The following is a 26,951-nucleotide window of genomic DNA, read 5'->3' as shown; positions in this document are numbered from 1 at the left end:
GATAGACAGGGTGGTGACACAGATAGACAGGGTGGAAACACAGACAGACAGGGTGGAGACAGAGATAGACAGGATGGTGACACAGGTCAACAGGGTGGTGACATGGGTAGACAGGGTGGTGACACAGATAGACAGGATGGTGACACAGGTCAACAGGGTGGTGACATGGTTGACAGGATGGAGACACAGGTAGACAGGGTGGTGACACAGGTAGACAGGTTGGTGACAGAGGTAGACAGTGTGAGACACGGGTAGACAGGGTGGAGACACAGATAGACAGGGTGGTGACACGGTTGACAGGATGGAGACACAGGTAGACAGGGTGGTGACAGAGATAGACAGGTTGGTGACAGAGGTAGACAGTGTGAGACACGGGTAGACAGGGTGGAGACACAGATAGACAGGGTGGTGACACGGTTGACAGGATGGAGACACAGGTAGACAGGGTGGTGACAGAGATAGACAGGTTGGTGACACAGGTAGACAGTGTGAGACACGGGTAGACAGGGTGGAGACACAGATAGACAGGGTGGTGACATGGTTGACAGGATGGAGACACAGGTAGACAGGGTGGTGACACGGGTAGACAGGGTGGAGACACAGATAGACAGGGTGGAGACTCAGGCAGACAGGGTGGTGACACTGGTAGACAGGGTGGAGACACAGATAGACAGGGTGGTGACACTGGTAGACAGGATGGAGACTCAGGTAGACAGGGTGGAGACACAGATAGACGGTGATGACACGGGTAGACAGGGTGGTGACACTGGTAGACAGGGTGATGACACAGGTAGACAGGGTGATGGCACGGGTAGACAGGGTGGTGATACAGGTAGACGGGCGGTGAATCAGGTCGATAGGCTGGTGATATGGGTGGACAGGATTGTGACACAGGTAGTCAGGGTGGTGACACAGGTAGGCAAGGTGATGACGCAGGGTGACAGGGTGATGACACAGGTAGACAGGATGGTGACACAGGTAGACAGGGTGGAGACAGGTAGACAGGATGGTGACACAAGTAGACATGGCAGTAAAGAAGGCCCTCGTCAGGTTTGCTCTCATCTATCCAGGCACTGAGTACAGAAGTAGGGAGGTCACATTGCAACTGAACAAGTATTTGAAGTATCGTGCACAGTTCTGTGCGACCAGCTATATAAAGGATGGTATTAAGCTGAAAATGGTGTCGAAAAGATCACAATGTTGTTATTGGGACTGCAGAAATGTCATAGACATACAACACAGAAATAGGCCCTTCAACTCCTCTTGTTCATGCCAAACTACTATTGTGCCTAGACCCATTGACCTGCACCTGGGGCATAGCCCTCCGTACCCCTCCTATCATGTATGTACTTCATGAAGTTTCTCTTGAAGGTTGTAATTGAACCTGCATCCACCACTTCTGCTGGCAGCCGGTAACACACTCGCACCACCCTGGGTGAAGAAGTTCCCCCTCAGATTACTTTAAATACTTCATCTTTCATCCTTAACTAGCTTCAGTTTCATCCAACCACAATGAAAAAAACCTGCTTGCATTTATCCTATCTATACCTCCCATAATTTTGAATTCCTCTTTCAAGTCTCCCCTCATTCTCCTACAGTCCAGAAAATACAGTCCTAATCTATTCAATCTTTCCCTGTAACTTGGACCCTCAAGACCCAGCAACTTCTTTAGAAGAGGACTTACCTGAGGGGTGACCTTACAGAGGTTTATAAAATCATGAGGGTCATATATAATGTGAATGGACGCATGTTTGCCCCTGACTAGGGGCGTGTATAACTAGAAGGGTAAATTTGAGGAGAAAGGGGACAGGTTTAAGGGGGCCTGAGGGGTATCCTTTTCACACAGAGAGTGGAATAAGCTGTCAGAGAAAGTTCAAAGTTAATATATTATCGTGTATGTGCTACCATTTACTACCCCGAGATTCTACAGGGGGAGAAAAAAAAATGAAATAGAATTTACGAAAAAACTATACATAAACAAAGACAAACACTCAATATGCAGCAAACTACAAATAAAAATAATAGACTACATGAGTTGTAAAGTGATATAGGCAGAAGTAGTAGAGATATATCAGACGGATACGTGTATAGAAAATGATTAAGAGGGAAGGGACAAACGCGCCCAAATAGAATTAGTTTACACATCTTGGACAGTATGCACTAGTTGGGCCAAAGAACCTGTTTCTGAGCTGTATATCTGTCTGACTCTGTCATTAACGGGCTCCCCCCCAAAAAATCAAACAACAGGAAGAAATTGGAGGGAGTTTATTGGAAGTTGAAAAAAGTCAAATTCCCTTTTAAGGCAAAACAAATAGGAACTTTTACAGCGAAAAAAGTTGTCCGCAAACTCTTCCGCATCACTATGTGTGCCTCCGCCTTGGAAAATAGTGCGCCGAGGTGTGGGCTGTGGGAGAGCGGACGGGGGCAGGAGCCGCTGGGCCGGGGGGGGTGGGGGAGATCGTTAGCCCCGGGGAAGGTGTGTGGGACAGCGGAGTGTGGGGTCGGCAGTGCGGGGCGCAGGGGGCAGGGTGTGGGTGCCGTCCCGTGGTGGATGGATACAGGCGGGGTGTGAGGCCCTTCCTGTGTGTGCAGTCGCCTTTAAGTGGGCGCGGCGGCGGGCGGGCTGCAGTCGGGACGCGGCGTTTGTCTGGTTGCATAGTGAGCGCTCGTCGACTCTTCGCACAATGGCTGCCGGCTGGGATGCTTACATTCAGAACCTCATGGCTAACGAAGACAGCCACGATGCGGCCATCGTGGGCATTGAGCCGTTCTCGGTGTGGGCCTCGCATGCAGGCGGCAACCTCAGCGGCGTGCAGGTGCGAACGGGAGCGCGCTGCGCACTAACTGGCCAATGCGCCGCGCGACTTCCGCCGTGCTCGCGTTAACGGGCCCCGGCCCGGGACACTGAATTGATTCGTGCGGGTCGACAGAGCGCCCGGCCCGGCGCAGCGGCGGTTGAATGAGTAGGGCTGGGTGCTGGGTGAATGGGTTAACCCCGGGCCGAAACTTGTTGGGGAGTGGCGCGGCGGGAGAATGAGTGAAGCATAGGTTGGCGAGGGGTGGTCGCTGCCTAGTGGGGAGGCTCCCCCCTCTCCCGGTTAACGGTCCACTTCCGGCATTTCCCCGCCTGATCCGCCTCTCGACCCACGTGTCGGCCGAAAGAGGACGGGTGGGTAGGAGGGTAGTGGTGCGGAGTGGAGATAGTTGGGGAGAAGGTCTGGGGAACCGTGGGGTTTGGGGGGGGTGAATGTTGGGCCCGAGGGAGACGGTGAATTGGCTTGGGGTAGGGGTGTGGCCCAACTTCCGGTTGGGCGCCGGGTTAGAAGTGGGGGGTGGGGGCTGGGTGTGAGTAACCCGGCTTCGGGCTCACGCGGGTCCCATCTCTTCCCTTTCCCCGGTCCGGCGGAGGGAGGCCGAGCTCCCGTGGGGCGGGCGAGACGCTGTCTTTGTCCCTGCCACCGCCGTTAGACAAGAGCTGGCCGCACCCTGCCCGCGTGTAGAGGTGTGTGTGGGGGAGGAGGGGGAGGAATCCCGATGCCGCTCTCAACAACTGATCAAATGCTACGGTGGGTTTGATGATAGGCATTTGCTCTCCTTTTCGGATTTGCGGACCAAAGACAATTAGTTTGGTCCGGTTTGATGGAGATCTATATTAAAATGTTGGGAGCATTTGGGTGTATTCACGTCCTAGGGTAGTCACTACGGGAAACAGGTCCATTTGGAGTTTATATATTTTACGGTGCGGAACAGGCTGTTCTGGCCCAACGAGCCACACCACCTGGCAACCCACCGAATTAACTCTAGGCAAATCATGGGACAAATTACAACGACCAATTTTGACCTTACAAAATAGGAGCAGAATTAGGCCAATTGGCCATCGAGTTTGCTCTGCCATTTCTTTATGGTGATCTATTTTCCCTCTCGGCCCCAATCTCCTGCCTTCTCCCTAAATTCTGTCATGCCCTGACTAAATGAGAATCTATCAGCCTCTGTCTTGATCTCCACAACTGCCTGTGGCAACGAATTCCTCAGATTCACCACTCTCTGGCTAACGAAATTCCTCATCTCTTTTCTAAATCATCTCTCTAGTCTGAGACTGTGCTCTCTGGTCAAAACTCCCTCACTACTTTACTAGGCTTTTCCATATTTGATGGGTTTCATTGAGGACCCCCCCCCCAAATTCTCCTGAATTCCAGTGAGTACAGGCCCAGAGCCGTTCAACACTTCTCATACGATAAGCTTTTCAATCCCAGAATTAACCTACTAACAGTTATGTCTTTGGACCGTGGGAGGAAACTGGGGCCACCTGAGGGAGACCCATTTGATGAACGCACATACTTATAGAGGATGTCAGAACTGAACTCAAAACTCTGTCCCCAAGCTGTGGTAGCGTTGCACTGACTGCTATGGTACCATGACAAGTTTTGTGTTGAAGTGGGTTGTGTGCAGGCAGGCTTTTCAATTGGTCTAAATGCAGGCAAATGGGCTCGGCTTGTTAGGTCAAAATGAATAAAGTGGGCTGAAGGGCCTGTTTCAATATTGTAAATACCAAAACATATCAACCTCTCGAATCTTGTTAATGCTACACTGTGCTGTGGTCTGAAAATCACATGCTGATTTGGTTACTAATGACTGAATATCTCCAAAAAAGGAAATGGTGTGCACATGCTGCTGAGCAAATTGTGAGGTCTGAGCTTTGGCGAGGTTGTTGGGTGGAAGCAATGTCAAACTGTCACAGTGAGATTGTCCCTCCCCTTCCCCAATGCGGTGAACCTACCACTTTGTGGTAGAAGGGTTGAATATGCTTCCTCTATTTGCAGAATCGCTGCACAAGAAAAGCCAGTTTAAGACGGAAGCTCCATTTTGCGGACTTTTGAGAGCAGCAGGTATCTAGTGGAAAGGTTTCTATGAATCTTGGCCCCCTCCATCCATTTCTGAAAAACCTCCCTTAACTGAGGATGTCCATCCTGCTGACCATAGTTGGTAGATTTAAACATTGCAAATTTTATGAACATTTTTTCTGCTTGATTGAGTTAGGTGATCAGTCTCTAAACGTTTCCTGTCTGTATCCTGCACTGCCGTAAATCTGATCTTGAACCAAAGAAAGCAGCGCTTGAAGTTTCACTGTACATATCTGTATCCTTGATCGGTGATGAACAGCTGATGGAATGGTCCCTAAAACGTTCCCAGACATGACTGCTGGGGCAAGACAAACTAACCCCTATTAATGTTGTCGAATTCATTGTATGTGGGACATTGTAACATTTGCCAATACTGAGAATGTATTGAAAGCTAAACTAGAGCCTGTTGTCTTCCTGCATAATCTACAATACAATAGTATGGGCAATGAATTCTCTAATTCCAGGTACTTTCTTTCTCCAGCTCTTCTCATATATGTCCTTCTCTCCCTTTTTCCCCTTGCCTACCATCATCCGCACACAGGCATTTCCTTCTCTTGCTGTTTACATCTCAAAGGTTCAAAAGTTAATTTTATTGTCAAAGTATGCCTATATGACTCTTGATATTTGTCTTCTCCAGGTGGCCATGAAATACTATGGAATTGTTGAAAGAAAAGGCATCAACATCTGCCCATGGCATGAAAAAGAAACAAAACTTGCAAACCCCAAACCCACCCTCTCCCTCGCAGGAAAATTAAGGGGACAATAGCATCAAAACCTCCAATACCACCCTCCCCAGACAAAAAAAAATCAACAGTTCACCCATCTACTTCCTTACTTGGTTCCATACTTATGTCATCTGTAACCCTGGGCCTCTACTCATCACCTCAGTTCTTGTTTCCACTCATCCTTTCTCTACTTGAATCCATGTCTCAACCAACCCCTCCTTACCGGGATCCGTAAGCCTCATCCTGCCCTGCCCATTTCCCTCAATTTTTTTTTATATACTCTTCCTTAACTGTGAAGTGTCTCAATCCAAAATGTCAGTCAACCATTTCCCTCAGCAGATGCTGCAAGACTGAGTGCTTGCACTGTGTGCTTTTTGCTTGGTTTGTCTTGTGGTTCTTTGAACAAACATGGCTGAATTAATGTGTGAACTAATGACCATAAAGTGCAGGTGCTAATTTTAAAATTTGCTTGCTGATTGGATGAAAAGAAGAGATCTGCAAGAAGCAAGTTTTAAGTATACTTGGCAATTTTTAGATTTCTTAAAAGCTATAAGATATCAAATACTGGGATAAAGATGAGGCTCATCCAGTTTGAGTTGTTCTCCCTGTTTAATTCACGGCAGAGGAGCACGTGCCCAGCGTTTCTTGGGAAGGTAAAGTGGATACCTGGGGTTTCAGCAGCTTCAGTTGGAGAATAACATCTACTTCCTGTCAGTGTATCTGCACAGCTGGGTGTTGGCATTCAGTGAAGATGCTGAGGCAGAGCTGGGTGTGGGTAAATATTTGCAAAACAAGGTAAGTTTGTATAGGGTGGGAACAGTTCCATTCAAATTTCAAAGTCCAGCTAGGAGAGTATTATCCAGTGAACAGCTATACAGAAGACTTGTCTGCAAACTTCTCCATGAAGAGCTCTCTTTTAATGGCAAGAACCAGTTGCCTGCCGGATTGGAGTGTCATCATGCTTGCAAGATAGTGCCTCAGTTATCCCAAGAGCCCCTGAAGCATCATAATCTGATGTTGCAGTTTGGGTGTGGTCAAGTTAAGTTTCTGTATGATAGCTCAAACATCAAAGGTAAATCTTAAGACTGATTTATACTTGTGTGTACTAGCTTGCGCCGTGGCCTACGCAAGTGGGCTATGCCGTTGTGAGCATTTATACTTGTGCGTTGGTGTGTCTGCGTCTCTCTGCAATTCACCGCCAAAGCACTAGTTGGTGGTGAGGTTTCTGTGCCACTGTGTTGAGTTCCTTCATGTTGAAACTCAACACAAAGAGACTCAAACTTCAAACAATGGCGACTGAAACTGAAGGAGGGTGAATTTTCTGTGTTTGTCCGGCCACTGAGAGACATGGACGAGGAAATGCATTTCAAATATTTTGGGATGTCTGCAGGTAGATTTGACGATTTGGTTCGTCGTCTCCAACCATTAATATTGCATCAGTGTATGCACAGTATACCCAGAGACTGGCAATCACCATTTGAATTTTAGCTTCAGGTGGAAGTCAACAGACTGTAGCAGCTAGCTACAAACTGGCATCAAGCACAGCGTCCTCCATAATTTCAGAGGTCTGTAAAGCTTAATGGAAAGCATTGCAGCCAGAGTTCCTTCCCTGCCCTTCAGTCGCCCAATGGGAAGCTATTGCAGCGTAGGAGGAAATGCGATGCTACCAAGCGGGCTGATCACAGTTGTTGCAGTCTGCATCGCCGCGACGCATAGTTGCATTTTGGGAGAGGTGCGCGTTAGGCTACGGCGTAGGGTTTGTCGCTATGGCGTACATTTGACGCACAAGTATAAATTAGCCTTTAATTGACCTACAGAGCAGTGCGTTAGGAAAGTGCCAGCCATTAATGAGGATCCCCACCACACCCAGGATACGTCCTGTTCACACTTACCATCGGGAAGAAGGTACACGTCCAGTAATTCAGGAACAGCTTCTTCCCCTCTGCCATCCAATTTCTAAATGCATATACCTCATTACTGTTTTTGCACTACTTATTTAACTTGTTTAATAGAAATGTATACTTAATATAAGTTTCTGTATAAATCATGTATTTCATTGTACTGCTGCCATAAAGTTAACAAATTTCACACCATATGCTGGTGATATTAAATCTGATTCTGAGCTGGACAGAGAATTCTCAAGGTGGGCAGATGCCTGTTTTGACTGCGACCAGAAATGTATTTAGCAGTTTGGTTGAAGAACATCCTAATGATGTTTCACCATCTTGTTCAGGTGAAACTGTGTTGGGTATGGGGATCTGGGCACAATTAGGGCTGGTGTTGGACTTCAGCTGTTGGTGTAACTTGTGCTCTTTGGTGGTAGGCACAGCTGTGGGATGCTGTTGGCATGCCTTGTGTAACTGCACTGTTTTCTGGGCTTCTGACTTGTGATATTAAAGTTAGTCACCTAAAGCAAGTGAAGATGGTTGGTGCTGAGATGACAGACCTCCAACACCCCCAGCCATCTTCCTTTGGTGATGTACTGATTGGACTGATTTTAGTTTTACTGGAGCTGCTTGATGTTGATCATGATCTTGCCTCCGGAATGTTGCTCTAGTCTACAGTGGGACTGGGGCTGTTACACTAAGCAGGTTATAGTGCCCTGTCCCTCGTGTTCAATCACTGTTGCCTATGAGCAGACAATTGAATTTTTCCTGTTTTATTTTAATGGTCGTGACATAACCTGGGCATTTTTTTCATATCTGGTTAGAAGCCAGTATTGTAAGTACACCAGCTAGGCTAGAGACAACTAGTTCTAGGGAGCACGTCTTCAGTCCAATAGCTGGCATATGTTGCTGTTGCTGTATCTGGTGACTTCAGTTCTTTGATCTTGTGTGGAGTGAATGGGACTGGCTGAAGGCTGGCTTCTGCAGTTGCGGTTCTGTATTAACGCTCCACCTGAGTCACTAACCCTGCTCGGTTGTCCATCACCATTCATCACCAGATCTGGTAGAGCTGTTCCACCGATTGAGTTCAGTTAGTACCATTCTCTGTAGATCTGTGAACCACTGCTCAGCACTTGGCATCTTTAAAGTTATGATTCGCAACATAAAATGCTGGAGCAACTCAGTAAGTCGTGCAGTATCTATGGAGGGCAATAAACAGTTGATATTTTGGACCAAGACTGTTCATCAGGACTGGAGAGGGAGGAAGGGGACATGAGAAGTACAAGCTGGTAGGTGATAAAGTTGGTGGGTGGGGGGGGGGGGTCCCAAACAGTCCTTCCAGGTGAGGTTGTACTTCACCTGTGAGCCTGTTGGGGTCATCTTGTGTTTCTAGCACTCTTGGTGTAGGCTCCTCTCTGTTAGTGAGACCTGACATAGATTGGGGAAACTGCTTTGTCGAACACGTTTGCTCAGACTACCACAAAGTGCAACATTTCCCAGTGGCTACCCATTTTATTTCTACTTACAAATCCCATTCTGACATGTCAGTTTTGGTCTCCTCTATTGTAAAGATGAGGCAGCTCTCAGGTTGGAGGTGTAGCACCTCATATTTCATCTGGGTGGTTTCCAACCTGATGAAATGAAAATGGATTTCTCCAACTTTGGTAATTTCTCCCCTTCCACTTTGCTTTCTATTCCCCATTCTGGTTCCCCTCACCCCTTCTCATCTGTCCATCAATTCCCTCCTGTTCCCCTCCTATCTTTCATAGTCCTCTCTCCTCTCCTATATAAATTCCTCCTTCAGCCCTCTACCCCTCTATCGCCTCCAGCTTCTGAAGCAAGAAGCTGGGTGGTAATAGATGGAAGAGGTAAAAAGCTGAAGAAGGAAGCCCTTTACATCTACCACCAACCAGCTTGTACTTCTCCCCCTGCCTCTGGTTTCTTTCTCCTTTCCATTGCTGGTGAAAGGTTTGACCTGAAACATTGACTGTTTATTACCCTCCCTAGATGCTGCCTGACTTGCTGGGTTTCCCTGGCATATTCTTGGTCAGTATTTCCAGTATCAGCAGAATCTCTTGTTTCTGGTTTAAAGGAGATTTGCAAAGGGAGCTAGAACATGGCTGGAACATGCTTCGATAGAGTTGATGGAAGCGGATGCTGTAGGATTGCTCGGCATTTAGACACGAGAAAAGTTGGGAAATGGAGGGATGTAGAAAAGATGTCTCCTATCAAAGGAGAGTGAGTCATGAGAGGGCTTGGCCTCAAAGGGATGGTGCTTTGAAAGAGATGAGGAATTACTTCATTGTCACAGAAGGCTATGGAGGCTGTCATTGGGACTTGGAGCAGAGATTGGTTAGAGGGTTAAAGTTTATGGGATTGAAATGAAGGGCAGAGCAGACTCAATGGAAGGTGGCCAGATGTAGTTAGGTAGGATCATGGGCAGTGTAGCCTTGGTGGGCTGATGAACCTGTTCCTGTAATGCTGTGGATCTCTGACCAGCCTGTCTGAGCTGCAGCTTGGTGTGCAGGTTTCAACTGAGAATCTGTCTCAGAAAGTTGACCTTTAGTAAGTGGAGTTTTGATTGCTGTGAAAATGGTGGCAGGATCGTCTAAGTGGATCAAGTATATGCTGTGTGTATTTTAATTGGTCTTCAGTATACAGACATTTAAAATATATATTTCCTTGTGTTGTATCCACATTTATTTTGCAGCTTTTTGTAACTAAAGAATTGAGATCAAAAGCTCATTAACCTAAAGTTCCAACAGGATTTTGGCTTTGCTCAAATCTTTACAACTATTGTTTTTGTTTTACAGGCCAAGCAAATCGATGCACTGATGTCATCTGATGTATCCAGTTTGTACACTAATGGGGTAACCTTAGGATCCAAGAAGTATACCGTTATAAGACATGCACTCCAGGACAGTGGCTTTGTAGATTTAAAGGTCAAGTCAGCAAACGAAGAAGAAAAACGTGCTCTTGCTGTGGCCAGGACTAAGCAGGGTAAGTTTTAACCACATTTGTGGTGATAGAAACTGAAGTAGGTAGGGAAAAGGCCAGTGTTTACCTTCAGAATTGAAAAGTTAACAAAATGCATTTCAACGAAAGGCCTAGATAGAGTGGATGTGGAGAGGAAATTTTCCAATAGTGGGGGAGTCCAGGACCAGAGGGCACAGCCTCAGAATAGAGGCATCCATTTGGAACATGATGTGGAATTTCTTCAGCCAGAGGCTGGTGAATCTATGGAATTCATTGTCACAGACAGCTGTGGATGTCAAGTCAATGGGTATTTTTAAAGTGGAGGTTGATAAGTTCTAGATTAGTCAGGTCATCAAAGGTTATGGGGAGAAGGCAGGAGAGTGGGGTTGAAGGATAATAAATCCACCCTGATGGAACGGTGGAGCTTGATGGGCTGCACGGCCTAATACTGCTGCTGTGTCTTATGGCCCAAGGTTTTGAAAGGACTGGCATTGCAGCATTTGTAACTATCACTGTTCTATGCAGAGACAGGGCAGAAGTGTGCGTAGGATGGGGAATGCACTAAAGATGTTTTGAGCAAAGTAGTTATCTAGTGTTGGGCTTCCACAAGCACATGAACGCATTGAATGCTGGTGGATTGTTGTTTTGCCTGGAATAACTGCGTGGATCTCTTGGTGCAAAGGTCAATAATAAATTGGCAGGTTTATCAGTTGTGTAGGAAGTAGTGGAAGAGCAGAGCAGGAAGGAGTTTCCCCTTCATAATGCTGAGGGGAAGAGGAGATGTCTGGTGCTGGAATCTCCTCATCTCCCCCACCCCCCCAACTCATCTCTGAGAACAGGCAAAATTCTAAATTTGTGATTGGGAGAAAGGCTGAGAATATAAAAAGCGGAACTTTCATTGCAAGGGGGTTAGTCAAGGATGACATCTTAAAGATGCGGAAATTGTTATCTGCTTTGACAAAAGAGACGCCTGGAGAAGGGATTGGACGGAATAGTGAGTGAGGAAGTACTGTTGACTGACAATTACAGTTGGTGGGTGTACAATGATATTGGTCATGAACTAGCCTTTGAAGGAACTGTGTCTAACATGGACCACATGAGTGCAGGGACAAATGTGTGGCCGAGACAATAAACGTGAAGTTCTGAATGCATGCTGGAAGCAGTATGGGAGAGTTCAGGTAGGAGGCTGGGTTCATCATCATACCTTGTCACACCAGACAGCCAGCCACTCTAGCGTTGTTTGGTTGATGTTGAGCAGGTCAGTGTCAGCTAAATCAGGTGAGAGTGGGCAGTTGCGCAGAACGTGTTCAATGTTCTGCACCCTTTCACCACATTCACAGGATTCGCTGGTCTTTAAACCCCACTTCATATTGTCTCCCATCCTACAAACTCCCGCTCTCGCTCTGTTGAGAGTGAACCACTTCCGTCTGTCAAGCAGTGCCCCGTCTGGTAACATTTCTGTGGGGTCTTGCACTGTACTGATTGAGGTTCTGGCTGCTCTTTGTTGTCAGAGCTCAATCCTGTACGTTTGGGGAGATGTTCCGTGCGGTAGTTCCTCCACTGTAGCAAAGCTTTTCCTCGATTTTAGGCGGTTGGAAACTGGCACATGATGATGTAGTAGGTGCTGTAGATCTGAGTTCTGTTTACCTTTTACAATTTTTGTTGTAATGTGTCTTCGGATCTCTGGGGGAGCAATGCCTGCAAGTCTGTAAATGACATTAGTGGGTGTGGGGAGCAGTATGCCTGTGATTATTCAGCAGGCTTCGTTAAGGAACGGGTCTATTGTCTTCGCATGGGCTGATCTGCCCCACACAGGTGCACAGTATTCTGCCGGTGCATAGCAGAGTGCTAGGGCAGTTGATCTAGGTGTGTGAGCATTAGCTCCCCATTTCGTTCCTGCTAATTTTTTCAAGAGAAAATTGCAAGAGCCAACTTTCCCTCAGAGTCTTTGGATATGGGTGGCAAATGAGAGTGTCCTATCCAGTGTGCCACACCAGAAGATCTTGAGTTTCCAAGCTGTTGCTCGATTCCTCAGATAGAATGCACACACTTGAGTTTTTGATGGATTTGGGTTCAGAGACCATTTTTCATAATACTGCTTCATTGCTTCGAGGACTGCTGTAAGTCATACTTCAACTTCTTGGAAAGAGTTAGCTTGTGTTGCTATGCATAGGTTGTCTGCATAGATAAACCTGCTTGTGTTAGGAAAGATTGGTTGGTCGTTTGTGTAAGCATTGAATAGTAGAGGTGCCAGGACTGATCTCTGTGGTAGTCCGTTCTTTTGTGGATGTCATCTACTCTTAATTCCATTCATTTCTACATAAAATCTGCGATTTTCTAGGAGGCTTCTTATTACTTTGGACTGTGGTTTCGTTCTTTTAACATTTTAGATGATTTCAGTAGAAGGCCTCTGTGACTCAGTGTCATATGCTGCTGTTAAATCAACAAATACTGCCCCTGTAATTTGTCGCATTTCAAAGCCATCCTCAATATACTGGGTTAAGTTCAGGACTTGACTGCAGCGAGAGGGGCCTGGCCTGAACCCGGCTTGGTCTGGTGTTAGAAGATCTTCGACTAAGGGGGATATTCTTTTCAGTAGGAGTCTCTTGTAGAGTTTAGAGGGTGCAGAGCAAGGAAATCGGTCTGTAATTTTTAGGAATGATGGGGTCTTTATTGGGTTTTAGGAGAGCAACAACTTTGGCTCTTCTCCACGTTTTAGGTATTTTTAATGATCTTAGGCAACAGTTAAAAAGGGACAAAGCTAGTGGAGTGCTTTAGGTCCAGGATGTTTAAGGAATTCATTAAGAATCTCATCTGTGCCAGCAGCTTTGTTGGATTTTAGCTGTGATTCTTCATCCTTTAATTCTTCTCGGGTGAGAGGTGGGAAGTTGTTATACCCGTTTGAGAGAGCTGACTTCATCTCCTGAAGTTGCTTTTTCTTTTGCCTCTGTTCCTTGTTGTTTGGTCGACCCTTTAGTATTAGTTGGTGGATAACCTGATTGGGTTTTACAGCAATTCTTTGTGGTGGTCTATTGTCTGAGTTGAGTTTCCAAACAGTTGCCCATGCCTCCTTACCGTTCTTGGTCATGTCTGTGTTTTCTATCAGTTCTTGCCAACACTGTTGTCTGTCTTGGCTCAGTAGGGACAGAACTGACTCTCCCATTTCAATTATGTCTTGACCAAATGGGTCTTGGTCGTATAAGTTAATACTCATCATAACTTTGCTTGATATCATTAGTCAATCTCTGAATATATTTGGTTCTGCAGCCTCCAGGTGTGTTCTGCTGTGCTACTTTCTAGATTAGTCAGACAAATTCATCATAATCAGGTTCCAGTGGTATGGTATTGATTAAGTTGATCAAGGGATTCTGTGAAAGATGTCCAATTCGCTTTTCTCAGGTTAAATCTTGGTAGGTACTTCGATGGTACAGGTCTCAGAAATGGAAGGGATTCTCCCTGGACTGGACAATGTTGGGATTTGGGTATATATTGGAGGACTGTTCGTGTGAAGAGGTTGGAGCTTGCTGAGGTAACAAAGGCAAGGTCTGGGTTGTATCATTTTCTCCATCTGGCACTTGTGAAGGTAGGGGTGTCCTTTGACTCTTATAGTAGCTCAAGACGGTTGTTTTAGAGCCCATGATACAACTACTTCTGCATTTGCATGGTCATCTTCGTATCCCCAGTTAATGTTATGGCTATTAAAGTCACCAATAATGAGGTACATTTTGTCCTGGAGATCAAGGTTAGGTGGCCACATGAATGGTTCATTAGGGGGTTATAGACTGAGATGATATTTATGTGTTTTTGTTTCAACTTTCAGAAGTTCCATTGAGCCAGCTTGGATGTTTGCTTTGCTCATTACTGTAGGTTTATCTTTAACAAAGATTGCTCTTCCATAAGTTTGGTAGGGGTGTCAATAGCCAAGTGCTTTCCTGGCACATGGGGTTGGTTGTTCAGCCAGGATTTCTGCTTTACTGTGGCTGAAGCCTTCGATGTTGTGGCTAACGATTTTCATTATTTCAATGGGCTGAGGGTTTATCCTTTTACCATCCACTGGATTACTTGGTCTGGCACGTAATGTCAGGATTGGTCTCCTTTCGGATTAACGGTCACGGCGTGAACATTCTTGACTCGATCCCGGGAGACTGGGTTAGTGACCATTGTATGTATCTGACATGTGCACAGTTTGGAACCAGCAGTGTCAGTGGTGAAGGATCTGAAGGGTTTAACTGATCCAAGAAAAAAACTGGAATCAGGTTCATTATCACTCAGGTACATTGTGAAATTTCCTGCTTTGCAGGACAGTGCAATACATAGATTACAGTAAATTATAAAACATAAGTGAGTTGGTGTCCATGGTGCATTCAGGAATCTGATGGCGATGGGGAGAAGCTGTTTATAATACATTGTGTGCTTCAGATTCCTATACCTCTTCCCTAATGGTTGTGATGAGAAGAGGTCATGTCCTGGATGGTCTTTTTGAGGCTTGGCTTTTTGAAGTCTTGTGATATAGTCATATGAGGAAAGTCACATGAATTCTTCTGGGCAGTTCCACTTTTGAATCTTGGGGATTGGGTAGAAGTTGATTGTGTGGATCTGGCTGCTGAAAGTTGTGAAAGGAAGACCTGGAAGTGTCCTGAGATCATGATCCATCGGGAAGGAGAAGGTAGACTTAAGTTTGCTAATCCTTGTAGTTCTTGTCAGCAGGATCAATGACCAGTGTTTGTCCTCATAACTGAAGTGCTGTGTGTTTGGGTGTGGGTAAGGTGTTGGGAAGTAGACTGTTGTCAGCAGCTGCAAGAGAAGGTACAAGTACAGATAGGTATTCCTGTCCAGACATGGAGATGGTGAGGACAGACAATTCATTATAGGTTTGCAATCCATTAGGATCAGGCTATGGGGATAAAGTTGATGGTTCAAAATGGAAGGAACATTAAAAATCCAACAAGGAAGCTGAAGGGAGAGAAATGTTTTTTAGAGGTCAGAATGTGCTTGTGCTAAAATATAGATCTTGTGGATGTGATAACTGACTGGATGTTCACCTTGTTCTTGGTTTCCTCACTGGGTTGTGTCAAAAATCCAACTTGCAAAGGTGCCCAACTACCTCACATGCTTAATTATTGAAATGACATGAGTGTGATTTGGCAGTGAACCTAGGGCTTTGACCTAATTAACAAGTAACTGACCTGCAGTGCATTTGGGGGGGGACGGGGACTATTAGAAACAAATCAAAACATTGCAAACCCGCTGTACAGAAGTGATGTGTAAATGCAACTGCCAAATTAGATTATTATGCTTCAGAATGCTAAACTGTGGTTACGAAAACTGAGGTGAAAGTAGGCCAGTGCAGACTGTAGAGCTGTTAAGTTTGAACTGTCAGTATTCTCCAGTGCCTGCTTTTCTGAAGATCAGTACCAGATCACCTGGGCTAAGGGGCAAGGTGTAAAGTTGTGTGGTGGATTAATTGAATAGTCTGGTCATGAGACCGTAAGGCATTTGAGCAAAATTAAGCCAGTTGGCCCATTGAGTGCTCTGCCATTCCGTCATGGCTGATTAATTATCCCTTTCAGCCCCATTCTTCTGCTTTCTCCCTGTAAACTTTGCCCTGATTAATCAAGAACCTAACAACCTCTACCTCAAATATTCCCAATGAACTGGCCTGTGCAGCTGTCAGTGAATTCCAGATTCACTAACCCAGGCTTGGAAAAAAAAAAGAATTTTTAAAGTTTCCCAATCCTCTACCTTTCCACAATTTTTTTTTTAAGATGCCTTCACTTTTGCTTTTTGCTCTCTGACTTATCGGCCACACTGGCCTCCTACTACTTTCATCCCTTCACCTTTGGGATGTTTCAGTTCAGTTCAAGTTTAATTGTTGTTTATCCATACACGAATACAACCGAACAAAATAAGGTTACTCAATGCAGTCACACAGCACAGGGCATAAAACACATCCAAGATATCAGTAAAATAGTCATCAAAAATAAATAGTCCCAAGACCGAGTCCATGAATGTTGCAGTAGTCTGCAGTCGAACACAATTCAACTTGTCGTCTTGGTGAACACTGGAGGGCAGAATTTACTCCAGTTTGGAAGCTGTGCCACACTGCCAACAGCAGAACACAACTCCGCTTCTCTCCTAGGTAGCTGTAAGCAGGCGGCTCTGTGGTTTGAGGCCTCATCCTCACTACAACAGGCCATGCAGCTTTGCCACTGTCCACCAATGAATCAGATCTGCATTAAGTGTCCGACAGGGTCTTGCAATCACATGAAAAGCGACCAAGGTGATCATTCGTTGTTAGAATGTACACCACCTTTGGATATCATCGCCTCTGATACAGATAGCAGCATGATCTGCAGCAAGTCACAGTTTGAGGATAGAGGGGAAGCCTTTTAGGACCGAGATTAGGAAAAACTTCTTCACACAGAGAGTGGTGAATCTGTGGAATTCTCTGCCACAGCAAACTGTTGAGGCCAGTTCATTGGCTATGTTTAAGAGGGAGTTAGATATGGCCCTTGTGGCTACAGGGGTCAGGGGGTATGGAGGGAAGGCAGGGTTCTGAGTTGGATGATCAGCCATGATCATAATAAATGGTGGTGCAGGCTTGAAGGGCCAAATAGCCTACTCCACCTATTTTCTATGTTTCTAAGTCCAGCTCCAGTTTCTCTGCCAACGAGCAATTCGGTGATGGGGTAGATCAGCAGTACTTACTGTCCTGCAAGGTTTTTTTTCTTTTCCCCTGTGCCTTCCAAATTCCATCCGATACTGTTCTGTTGTCCTTGCTGGTGTTCCTTTCCAATCAACTTTGGCAGCTTCTGTATCATGCTTCTGATTCCCTTTACTCCACTGTAATACTAATGCATCAGATTTTAGCTTCTCAAACTACAGGGTGAATTCTTATCATATTTTGATCACTGCATCTGAAAGGTTCCTTTGCCTTGAGCATCTTAATCAAATCTGTGTCATTACACAACACCCAATCCAAAATTGCCGTTCCCTGGTGGGCTCAACCACAAGTTGCTTAAGAAGCTATTTTGTAGGCTTTCTATGAATCCCCTTTCTTGGAATCCAAACTCTTGTCCATAAGTCACCTCTTTCTAAGGATTTGATTTTTATTTCTTTATTTACTGGCAGAGCCATGCCACCCCCTCTGTCTGTCTGCCTGCCTGTCCTTTTAGAAACATAGAAAATAGGTGCAGGAGTAGGCCATTCGGCCCTTCGAGCCTGCACCGCCATTTATTATGATCATGGCTGATCATCCAACTCAGAACCCAGCCTTCCCTCCATACCCCCTGACCCCTGTAGCCACAAGGGCCATATCTAACTTCCTTTTAAACATAGCTAATGAACTGGCCTCAACAGTTTGCTGTGGCAGAGAATTCCACAGATTCACCACTCTCTGTGTGAAGAAGTTTTTCCTAACCTCGGTCCTAAAAGGCTTCCCCTCTATCCTCAAACTGTGACCCCTCGTTCTAGACCTCCCCAACATCGGGAACAATCTTCCTACATCTAGCCTGTCCAATCCCTTTAGGATCTTATACGTTTCAATCAGATCCCCCCTCAATCTTCTAAATTCCAACGAGTACAAGCCCAGTTCATCCAGTCTTTCTTCATATGAAAGACCTGCCATCCCAGGAATCAATCTGGTGAACCTTCTTTGTACTCCCTCTATGGCAAAGATGTCTTTCCTCAGATTAGGGGACCAAAACTGCACACAATACTCCAGGTGTGGTCTCACCAAGGCCTTGTACAACTGCAGTAGTACCTCCCTGCTCCTGTACTCGAATCCTCTCGCTATAAATGCCAGCATACCGTTCGCCTTTTTCACCGCCTGCTGTACCTGCATGCCCACTTTCAATGACTGGTGTATAATGACACCCAGGTCTCGTTGCACCTCCCCTTTTCCTAATCGGCCACCATTCAGATAATAATCTGTTTTCCTATTTTTGCCACCAAAGTGGATAACTTCACATTTATCCACATGAAATTGCATCTGCCATGAGTTTGCCCACTCACCCAACCTATCCAAGTCACCCTGCATCCTCTTAGCATCCTCCTCACTGCTAACACTGCCACCCAGCTTCGTGTCATCCGCAAACTTGGAGATGCTGCATTTAATTCCCTCATCCAAGTCATTAATATATATTGTAAACAACTGGGGTCCCAGCACTGAGCCTTGCGGTACCCCACTAGTCACCGCCTGCCATTCTGAAAAGGTCCCGTTTATTCCCACTCTTTGCTTCCTGTCTGCTAACCAATTCTCCACCCACACCAATACCTTACCCCCAATACCGTGTGCTTTAAGTTTGCACACTAATCTCCTATGTGGGACCTTGTCAAAAGCCTTTTGAAAATCCAAATATACCACATCCACTGGTTCTCCCCTATCCACTCTACTAGTTACATCCTCAAAAAATTCTATGAGATTCGTCAGACATGATTTTCCTTTCACAAATCCATGCTGACTTTGTCCGATCATTTCACCGCTTTCCAAATGTGCTGTTATCACATCCTTGATAACTGACTCCAGCAGTTTCCCCACCACCGACGTTAGGCTAACCGGCCTATAATTCCCCGGTTTCTCTCTCCCTCCTTTTTTAAAAAGTGGGGTTACATTAGCCACCCTCCAATCCTCAGGAACTAGTCCAGAATCTAACGAGTTTTGAAAAATTATCACTAATGCATCCACTATTTCTTGGGCCACTTCCTTAAGCACTCTGGGATGCAGACCATCTGGCCCTGGGGATTTATCTGCCTTCAATCCCTTCAATTTACCTAACACCACTTCCCTACTAACATGTATTTCGCTCAGTTCCTCCATCTCACTGGACCCTCTGTCCCTTACTATTTCTGGAAGATTATTTATGTCCTCCTTAGTGAAGACAGAACCAAAGTAATTATTCAATTGGTCTGCCATGTCCTTGCTCCCCATAATCAATTCACCTGTTTCTGTTTGCAGGGGACCTACATTTGTCTTTATCAGTCTTTTCCTTTTTACATATCTATAAAAGCTTTTACAGTCCGTTTTTATGTTCTCTGCCAGTTTTCTCTCATAATCTTTTTTCCCCTTCCTAATTAAGCCCTTTGTCCTCCTCTGCTGAACTCTGAATTTCTCCCAGTCCTCAGGTGAGCCACTTTCTCTGGCTAATTTGTATGCTACTTCTTTGGAATTGATACTATCCCTAATTTCTCTTGTCAGCCACGGGTGCACTACCTTCCTTGATTTATTCTTTTGCCAAACTGGGATGAACAATTGTTGTAGTTCATCCATGCAACCTTTAAATGCCTGCCATTGCATATCCACCGTCAATCCTTGAAGTGTCATTTGCCCGTCTATCTTAGCTAATTCATGTCTCATACCTTCAAAGTTACCCCTCTTTAAGTTCAGAACCTTTGTTTCTGAATTAACTATGTCACTCTCCATGTTAATGAAGAATTCCACCATATTATGGTCACTCTTACCCAAGGGGCCTCTCACGACAAAATCGCTAATTAACCCTTCCTCATTGCTCAAAACCCAGTCCAGAATAGCCTGCTCTCTAGTCGGTTCCTCGACATGTTGGTTCAAAAAACCATCCCGCATACATTCCAAGAAATCCTCTTCCTCAGCACCTTTACCAATTTGGTTCACCCAGTCTACATGATCCAATGTGTGTCCTTGGATGTTAAGCTTTCATCTGTGGTCTTTTTTTCAGCCACAACTCTGATGTCCACAACATCTACCTTATTCTGTATACTGTGTCAGTGGCAAGGTTTGTGAAAAGAAGAGGCCAAAGGGTTTTAAATGTAGACTGTGTCTATAATCCTAAGGCTAAAGGATGTCCAGGGTTGCCACTGATTTTTTTTATATATATAGAATGAACGCAAGAGTTTTGTGTTGTGTTTAAGTTGGGAAGTACTGAGACTTGAGAAAATGGATGAGCGTGGTTGGTGTGGGAAGGGAACTCGGCAGGCGAAGGAGAACTGATGGATGTGCTTGTTACGTGGCGCACAATGACAGCCCATGTTTTCACCACAGTGAGGGTACCAGCATGGATGAAGAGTTAATAACTTCAAAACAATTGTTAAGTCATCATTAGGTACAACTGATGTGATGGTTAGTCTGAGCATACTGTAGCCAGACTTGCTGATACAGAGGCAGGCACACTAGCAGATGGAGGAAAGTGGTATCTAGAGTTGGTGGTATTTCTCATCCCTTTGCAGAAGATTAGATTAAATGGGGGGAGGGGGAGTGCAATATTATACTGGGTTAACAATAAATTAGGAGAACTGTGACTGACCAGGGTGCTAGCAATTAGAAAGGAGCGTCCAGAACAAGCCCTGCATTGCAACAGTTTATTGAAGCATGTACAAGATGGTCTATTCTGGGTCACTTGATCAGTTTAAACTTGGTGTTAAGGATCATGGTATTAAAGTGGTTTGATTTGAAAGGGTTGGAGTGTTTTCCAGTGACAATAGTGCATAATGAGTAGGTTGTTGGTCTTGCTTGTATAGCACAAACAGGTCCTGTGACTTGCCCTGTAGGGACAGATGATTTTATAACCAGGCCCAGCACAAATGGTGGTGTGATATCTGCCTGGCCTGGCCTAACCTTGCCAATGAGTGCCAGCCCTGCCAGTCCTTAGTGATTTGGATGAGACTGGCTCCCACTTTCAATTCCTGCAAATTAGATCGAGGCTCTGGCTGTCCTAATTTTGGCTGTTTTAGAGTCATGGTTGGCATTGACAGGTTAGGCCAGAGGGGCTTTTCACACTAGGCAACTAAGCTGCCTAGCTGAGCTAGTCCCATCTGCTTGTGTTTTGCCCACATCCCTCTGAATTTACTCCCATCCACGTACTTGTCCAAATGCCATTTAGATATTGTAACTGTACTTGCCTCAGACACTTCTGGCAACTCATTTCATATCTCCAGAACCAGCTATTTTGGGAAAGCTGAAATCTTCCCCTTTTGCTGACATTTACCCTTTAGTTTTAAACCACCCAAGGTATCATCAACCTTCACTCCAGAGAAAAGTCCCAACTTGTCCAGTCTCACCTTGATTCAATCTTAACAGCTTCCTTTGGAATCTTTTGTTTCCTCTCCTGCTTAATGATATCCTTCCTATGGTACGGTGACCAAAACTGCAGCGTTACAAATGTGGTCTAACAAACATCTTGTTGGGGTGTAATGTCCCAACTCCTGTATACAATGTCCTGACTGATGGTGAATGTGCTGCCTTGCACTTGTAGTTGGATGAGGCTGGTTGCTGCCAGAGTTCTACATGTTTATCTTGCATATATACTGTAAGTAGCTGTACCCTACAACTAATTATCCTACCAGTGTATCTAATGGTGAATTGACCCAATTGTTTGTTGTTAATCCTCCATCATACTTGTGCCATGTTTTTGTGCTGTTCGGCCATGTAACCTGTGACTTTCTTTCACTGACATTTGCTTTGCGATGATGGGTGTTATCAGGGTTGTTATTAACCTATTTTCTTTTTTTTTCTAGCACTAATTTTACTGGAGGGCTCACATGTGCAAGGTTCATGTTCCCGAGTAAACATAAAGGCATCTCAATTGGCTGAGTACTTGAAGAGCAGTCATTACTGATGGCTTTGCTACAACCTGACTGTGCTACTTATATCTTCATGAGCTTGTCTACTGCAATTACCCTTTTTATACTACACTGAAGTGAAAGCAAAGTCTGGTTAAGCTTTAATGCGGTGTTACTCAATGATTCCTGGAGTTTATTTCCAATTATTGCAAATCTAATGACAACCACAAGTCAAATGATCTTTAATGCCAAGTGCAGCTGGTGTCAATAAATCTCTACCACCCACATCAACAACTGGTTTGAATTTTTCTTTTGCCAAGAAAATGCCCAATGTTGACTGCACCCATGATTGCTGGGTTGAACCACCAGTAATCAACATAACGTTTGCAGGCCATGATCTGTAGAAATTGGGGAAATCTGTAGAAATTCATTTTAAGAGCTCAGTGGTAATGTTGCCACTCTGGGTCACACTTGTGGAGTATTGTGTTCAGTTCTGGTTGCCTCATTACATGAAGGATGTTGAAGGTTTGAGAGAATGCAGAGGAGATTTACTGGGATACTGCCTGCATTAGAGAAGAAGTTTACTGAGGATGGGTTGAGTTGGCTAGGGCATTTTCTCTTTGGACAAGAGGATGAAAAGTGGTCTGATGGAGGTGTAAAAGATCAGAAACAGGTTTAATATCACAGGCATATGTCAAGAAATTAACTTGGACAGCAGTACAATGCAATACATGGAGAAATAGAAACAATTACAGTATGTACAGTACCTATAAAGTGTTCACCCTTAAGTTTTCATGTTTTATTTTACAACTTTGAATCAAAGTGGATTTAATTTGGCTTTTCTGACACCAATCAACGGAAAAGACTCATTTCAAAGTGAAAAAGGATTTCTACAAATTGGTAAATGTATTACAATTGGTAAACAAAATAACTGATTGCAAAATTACTTGCCCCCTTCAAGTTGGTATTTAGTAGATGCACCTTTGATAGCAATTACAGCCTGAATCTGTAGACCAGCTTTGCAAATCTGCACACTGCAATTTTTCCCCAATTCTTTACAAAACTGTTCAAGCTCTATTAGATTATATGGGGATCGTGAGTGAACAGCCCTCTTCAAATCCATCCACAGATTCTCACTTGGATTGAGTTCTGGACTCTGACTTGGCCACTCCAGGATATTAACTTTGTTTTCAAACCAGTTCTGTGTAGCTTTGGCTTCATGCTTGGGGTCATAGTCTTGCTGGAAAACAAATCTTCTCCGAAGTAGTAGTTCTCTTGCAAACTGCATCAGGTTTATGTCCAGGATTTCCCCGTATGTTGCTGCATTCATTTTGCATTCCAGAGCCTGCTGCAGTGAAACATCCCCACAGCAAGATGCAGCCACCACCATGCTTCATAGTAGGGATGGTGTGTTTTTGATGTGCATTTTGGCTTATGCCAAACGTAGTATTTAGTCTGATGGCCAAAAAGCTCAATTTTGGTTTCATCACACCATAGAATCTTCCAGTCTCCCTCAGGCCTTCAGGTAGACAAGCCAAGATTTCATGTTACTAGTTTTTCTTTTGAACAGCGGCTTTCTCTTTGCCTCTCTCTCCCATCTCAGCCACTGAAGCTTGTAACTCTTCCAGAGTAGTTGGGTTTCTTGGTGGCCTCCCTCAGTAGTCCCCTTCTTGCACAGTTCTTCAATTTTTTTTGAGGATAGCCTGCTTGATGCAGATTTACAGTGGGCCCTATTCTTCCCCCTTTCTTGATGGTTGACTTAACCATTCTGAGGGGTATTCAGTGACTTGGACATTTTATTGTATCCATCTCCTGATTTGTGCTTATCAATAACCTTTTCACAGTTACTTGAAGAGTTCTTTTCATGGTGTAGTTTTTGCCAGGATACTGACTCACCAGCAGTTGGACCTTCCAGATGTAGGTGCATTTTTTAACTACAATCAATTGAACAACCCTGACTGCACCAGTGATGATTTGATGTGTCACATTAGAGAGGGTGAATAGTTGTGCAATCAATTATTTTGTTTGATATTTGTAATTCATTTAGATCACTTTGTAGAGATCTGTTCTCACTTTGACACTTTTTTCTGTTGATTAGTGCCAAAAAAAAGCCAAATCAAATCCTGTGTGATTCAATGTTGTAAAACAATTAAAAAAAAATAACTTAAACCGCTTTGGGTGTGTAGGTAGGCACTGTATGTTAAATAGTTAAATAAGTAGTGCAAAAAATACAAATTAGTGAAGCATTCATGGGTTCAATGTCCATTCATAAATTGGATACAGAGAAGAACCTCCCACCCCCACCCCATTGCAGATGGTGATGCAGCCAGTTAGAATGCTCCAGCGAAGAGGACACCAGCAAGCAATTCCTGAAGTGACATCTTGCACAATCATTTCAGCTTGTATCTTCTAATTATTTTTATATTAATTTTGTTTTTGTAAGCCTGTGACTTAGCTGTTGTTCGATCAAGTGAGCTAGCACTCTGCTGTCCCCGAAAAAAAAACTCCAGGAGAGAAAAGTGAGCATAGGCTGAAACAAGACAAGGAGCCATGAGCGACTACATTTCTTGGCAATTAAAGCATTGTAGTAAATATCAAGGCAAATGTGGAGGAGAGTGAATGGTTCTTGGAGAGGCTGCTGTTTCATTTCACTTTCCTGAGGGGCCACTGGTTTGAGTTGCTGCCTGGGGGGGCAGGGGGCTGCAGGGTCCTGATGCTCTCAGATGTTAACAAAATTCTTAAGATTTCTGGATTGGAATGTAGTTAACATGGGCCTCTCAGTTCCGTTTCTTTCTTGTGTTCTTGCTCGTTCTTTCTTGTTGCTGGGGGTTTGGGTGATCTGTTAGCTTTTGTGTGAAGGAGGGGTTGGGGGTATTTGGAGTTTTTTTCTGTGGGAAGATTGATGTCTTTCTTTCAACTACTTGTATGGTTTTCTGTATTCTATGGCTATCTGGAGGAGACAAATTTCAGAGTTGTATTCTGCATATATACTTTGATAATAAAATAAACCTTGAACCCCTCATGATACATCTGTAGAAATTTGCAAGTTTTTTAGGTCAGATACCAAATCTCAGACCAAGGAGCTATAGCTGCTGTCTTGCCACCTTTGTAGCTGCATTGACATGGTCAGGTTAGGTCCTTGGAGATATTGACACCCAAGAACTTGAAAATGCTCACTCTCACTTCTGATCCCACTAGGATTGGTGTGTGTTCCCTCAAATTACCCTGCCTGAAGTCCACAATCATTTTTTGGGTTGTCTGATGTTGAGATCAAGTTTGTTGCTGCAACATCACTTATAGTAGGTATATCTTGCTCCTGTATTCCCTCTCATCACTGGCTGAGGGTTTGTCAATTTTATAGATGGCATTGATCAAGTCCATCACCAGGACAGAAATGGCTATCAAATAGGCATGATTTTAAGGTAATTGGAAGAAAATGTAAGGAGGATGTCAGGGTTAAGTTCCTCCCATGGAGTGCTGGGTGATGGAACACCCTGCCAGGGCTGGTGGTAGAGGCAGATACATTGAGGCATTTAAGAGACAAATAGGCACATGGGTGAAAGAAAACTAGATGGTTATGTTTGAGCGAAGGGTTAGATTGAGTAGGTCAAAAGGATAGTACATCATGTGCAGAAGGGCCTGTGCAACACCATTTTGTTTTAAATTCACTTGACATTTCTACAATTTAGCCTTTTAGAAACACCTTATAGCGTTGCATTAATTTACGGGGGGGGGGGGGCAGGAACAGAGATCCTAATGTTAGTGCAGAAAGGAAATGCTTAGAATTATTCCTGAGTTGCTCCTTCACAGCACTGGCTGCTCAGTATTACTGGAGGTCCCTGCCATTAACTATTGCCATTGGGTTTGTTGGCAGGGACTGCTTTCTATGAAAAAAACTGGTTCTGCCTTGCAAGAGTAGTGAATTAGGAAACAACATCAAACTAATTCATTTCAAAATAAGTTCAAAGATCCAAAGTACATTTACTATCAAAGAATGTATAAATTATACAACCTTGAGATTTGTCTGCTTACAGGCAAAAAACTCTAAAATATTGTACTAAGTGATTGTAAATTTCCACTTGTGCCCTCTTATCTACGACGTTCTTGGCTGGAAGCTCGAAGTTGCAAACTTGGGTACGAAATTCTTTTTTTCCTAATCCTACTTGTTGCAAAGAGGCAAGCCTGCCATTCAATGTCATAACAACTGCAAATAATGGCGCTGGAGTTGGGTACAACATTGTCTACTGCTGAAGATGTCTCCTTTGCATCTTAATGTATGAATGCAGATAACCATCCCATCTTAAATATTGCTTCACTCACCACCAGATCTTGTTGGTTTAGTCTACCTTCTACAGAACATACTGCATCTACTCCCAAGTAAGGATTTATTCATGAGGGCCATCCAGAGCCAGTAATATGGTAGTAGTGAGATTACTTGAGTATGATGTTTTCATAGAAGACCTATGTATGACTTTGTTTAACATGGGGAGGCTGATGCATAGGCAATCACCACATGGCCATTGACATATTGGGGTTAGGGTCCAGTGGCATAGAATGTAAGATGACCAGGAACCCTTCACTGCCATTTTGATGTATCCACTGTTGAGATCTTGGTTAGATCATTCTTTGTTTGGTTCTTCTCTCTTGACCTTACCACCATGGGTGATCCTACCAGGAGTTGAGCTTCAGGCAGCATCACTCTTGCGATCTCAGGAACTCCCGAGCCTCTCCAGCCCAACAAGGTGACGATCCTCAGGGAAAGGTAACATGCTAACCTGGATCTGTAACCCTCTCAGCCCCAACATCCTGCCATTTCCCTGACTAACCAGGAAATCTCTCAACTTCTGCCTTGAATTACACAGATTTACCCCTCTGGCTAAAGAAATTCCCCCTCATCTCTGTTCTAAAAAGGAAACCCCTCCATTCAGAGG

The 26,951-nt window shown here is 44.5% G+C and overlaps 1 protein-coding gene across 1 annotated transcript; it reads left to right on the top strand.

The window, feature by feature from the left end:
* The first annotated feature begins 2,594 nt into the window (after window positions 1-2,594).
* On the top strand, window positions 2,595-25,767 carry LOC134346904 (profilin-1-like). The gene is made up of 3 exons (XM_063048738.1): window positions 2,595-2,816; window positions 10,326-10,512; window positions 21,976-25,767. Exons 1-3 carry the CDS (start codon window positions 2,685-2,687, stop codon window positions 22,074-22,076), a joined length of 420 nt encoding a protein of 139 aa, XP_062904808.1. The 5' UTR covers window positions 2,595-2,684; the 3' UTR covers window positions 22,077-25,767.
* Window positions 25,768-26,951: the final 1,184 nt, after the last annotated feature.

This window comes from Mobula hypostoma, chromosome 5 (genome assembly GCF_963921235.1).
Source record: "Mobula hypostoma chromosome 5, sMobHyp1.1, whole genome shotgun sequence".
Taxonomy (NCBI): Eukaryota; Metazoa; Chordata; class Chondrichthyes; order Myliobatiformes; family Myliobatidae; genus Mobula; species Mobula hypostoma.
This window is presented reverse-complemented; position numbering and strand designations above follow the sequence as displayed.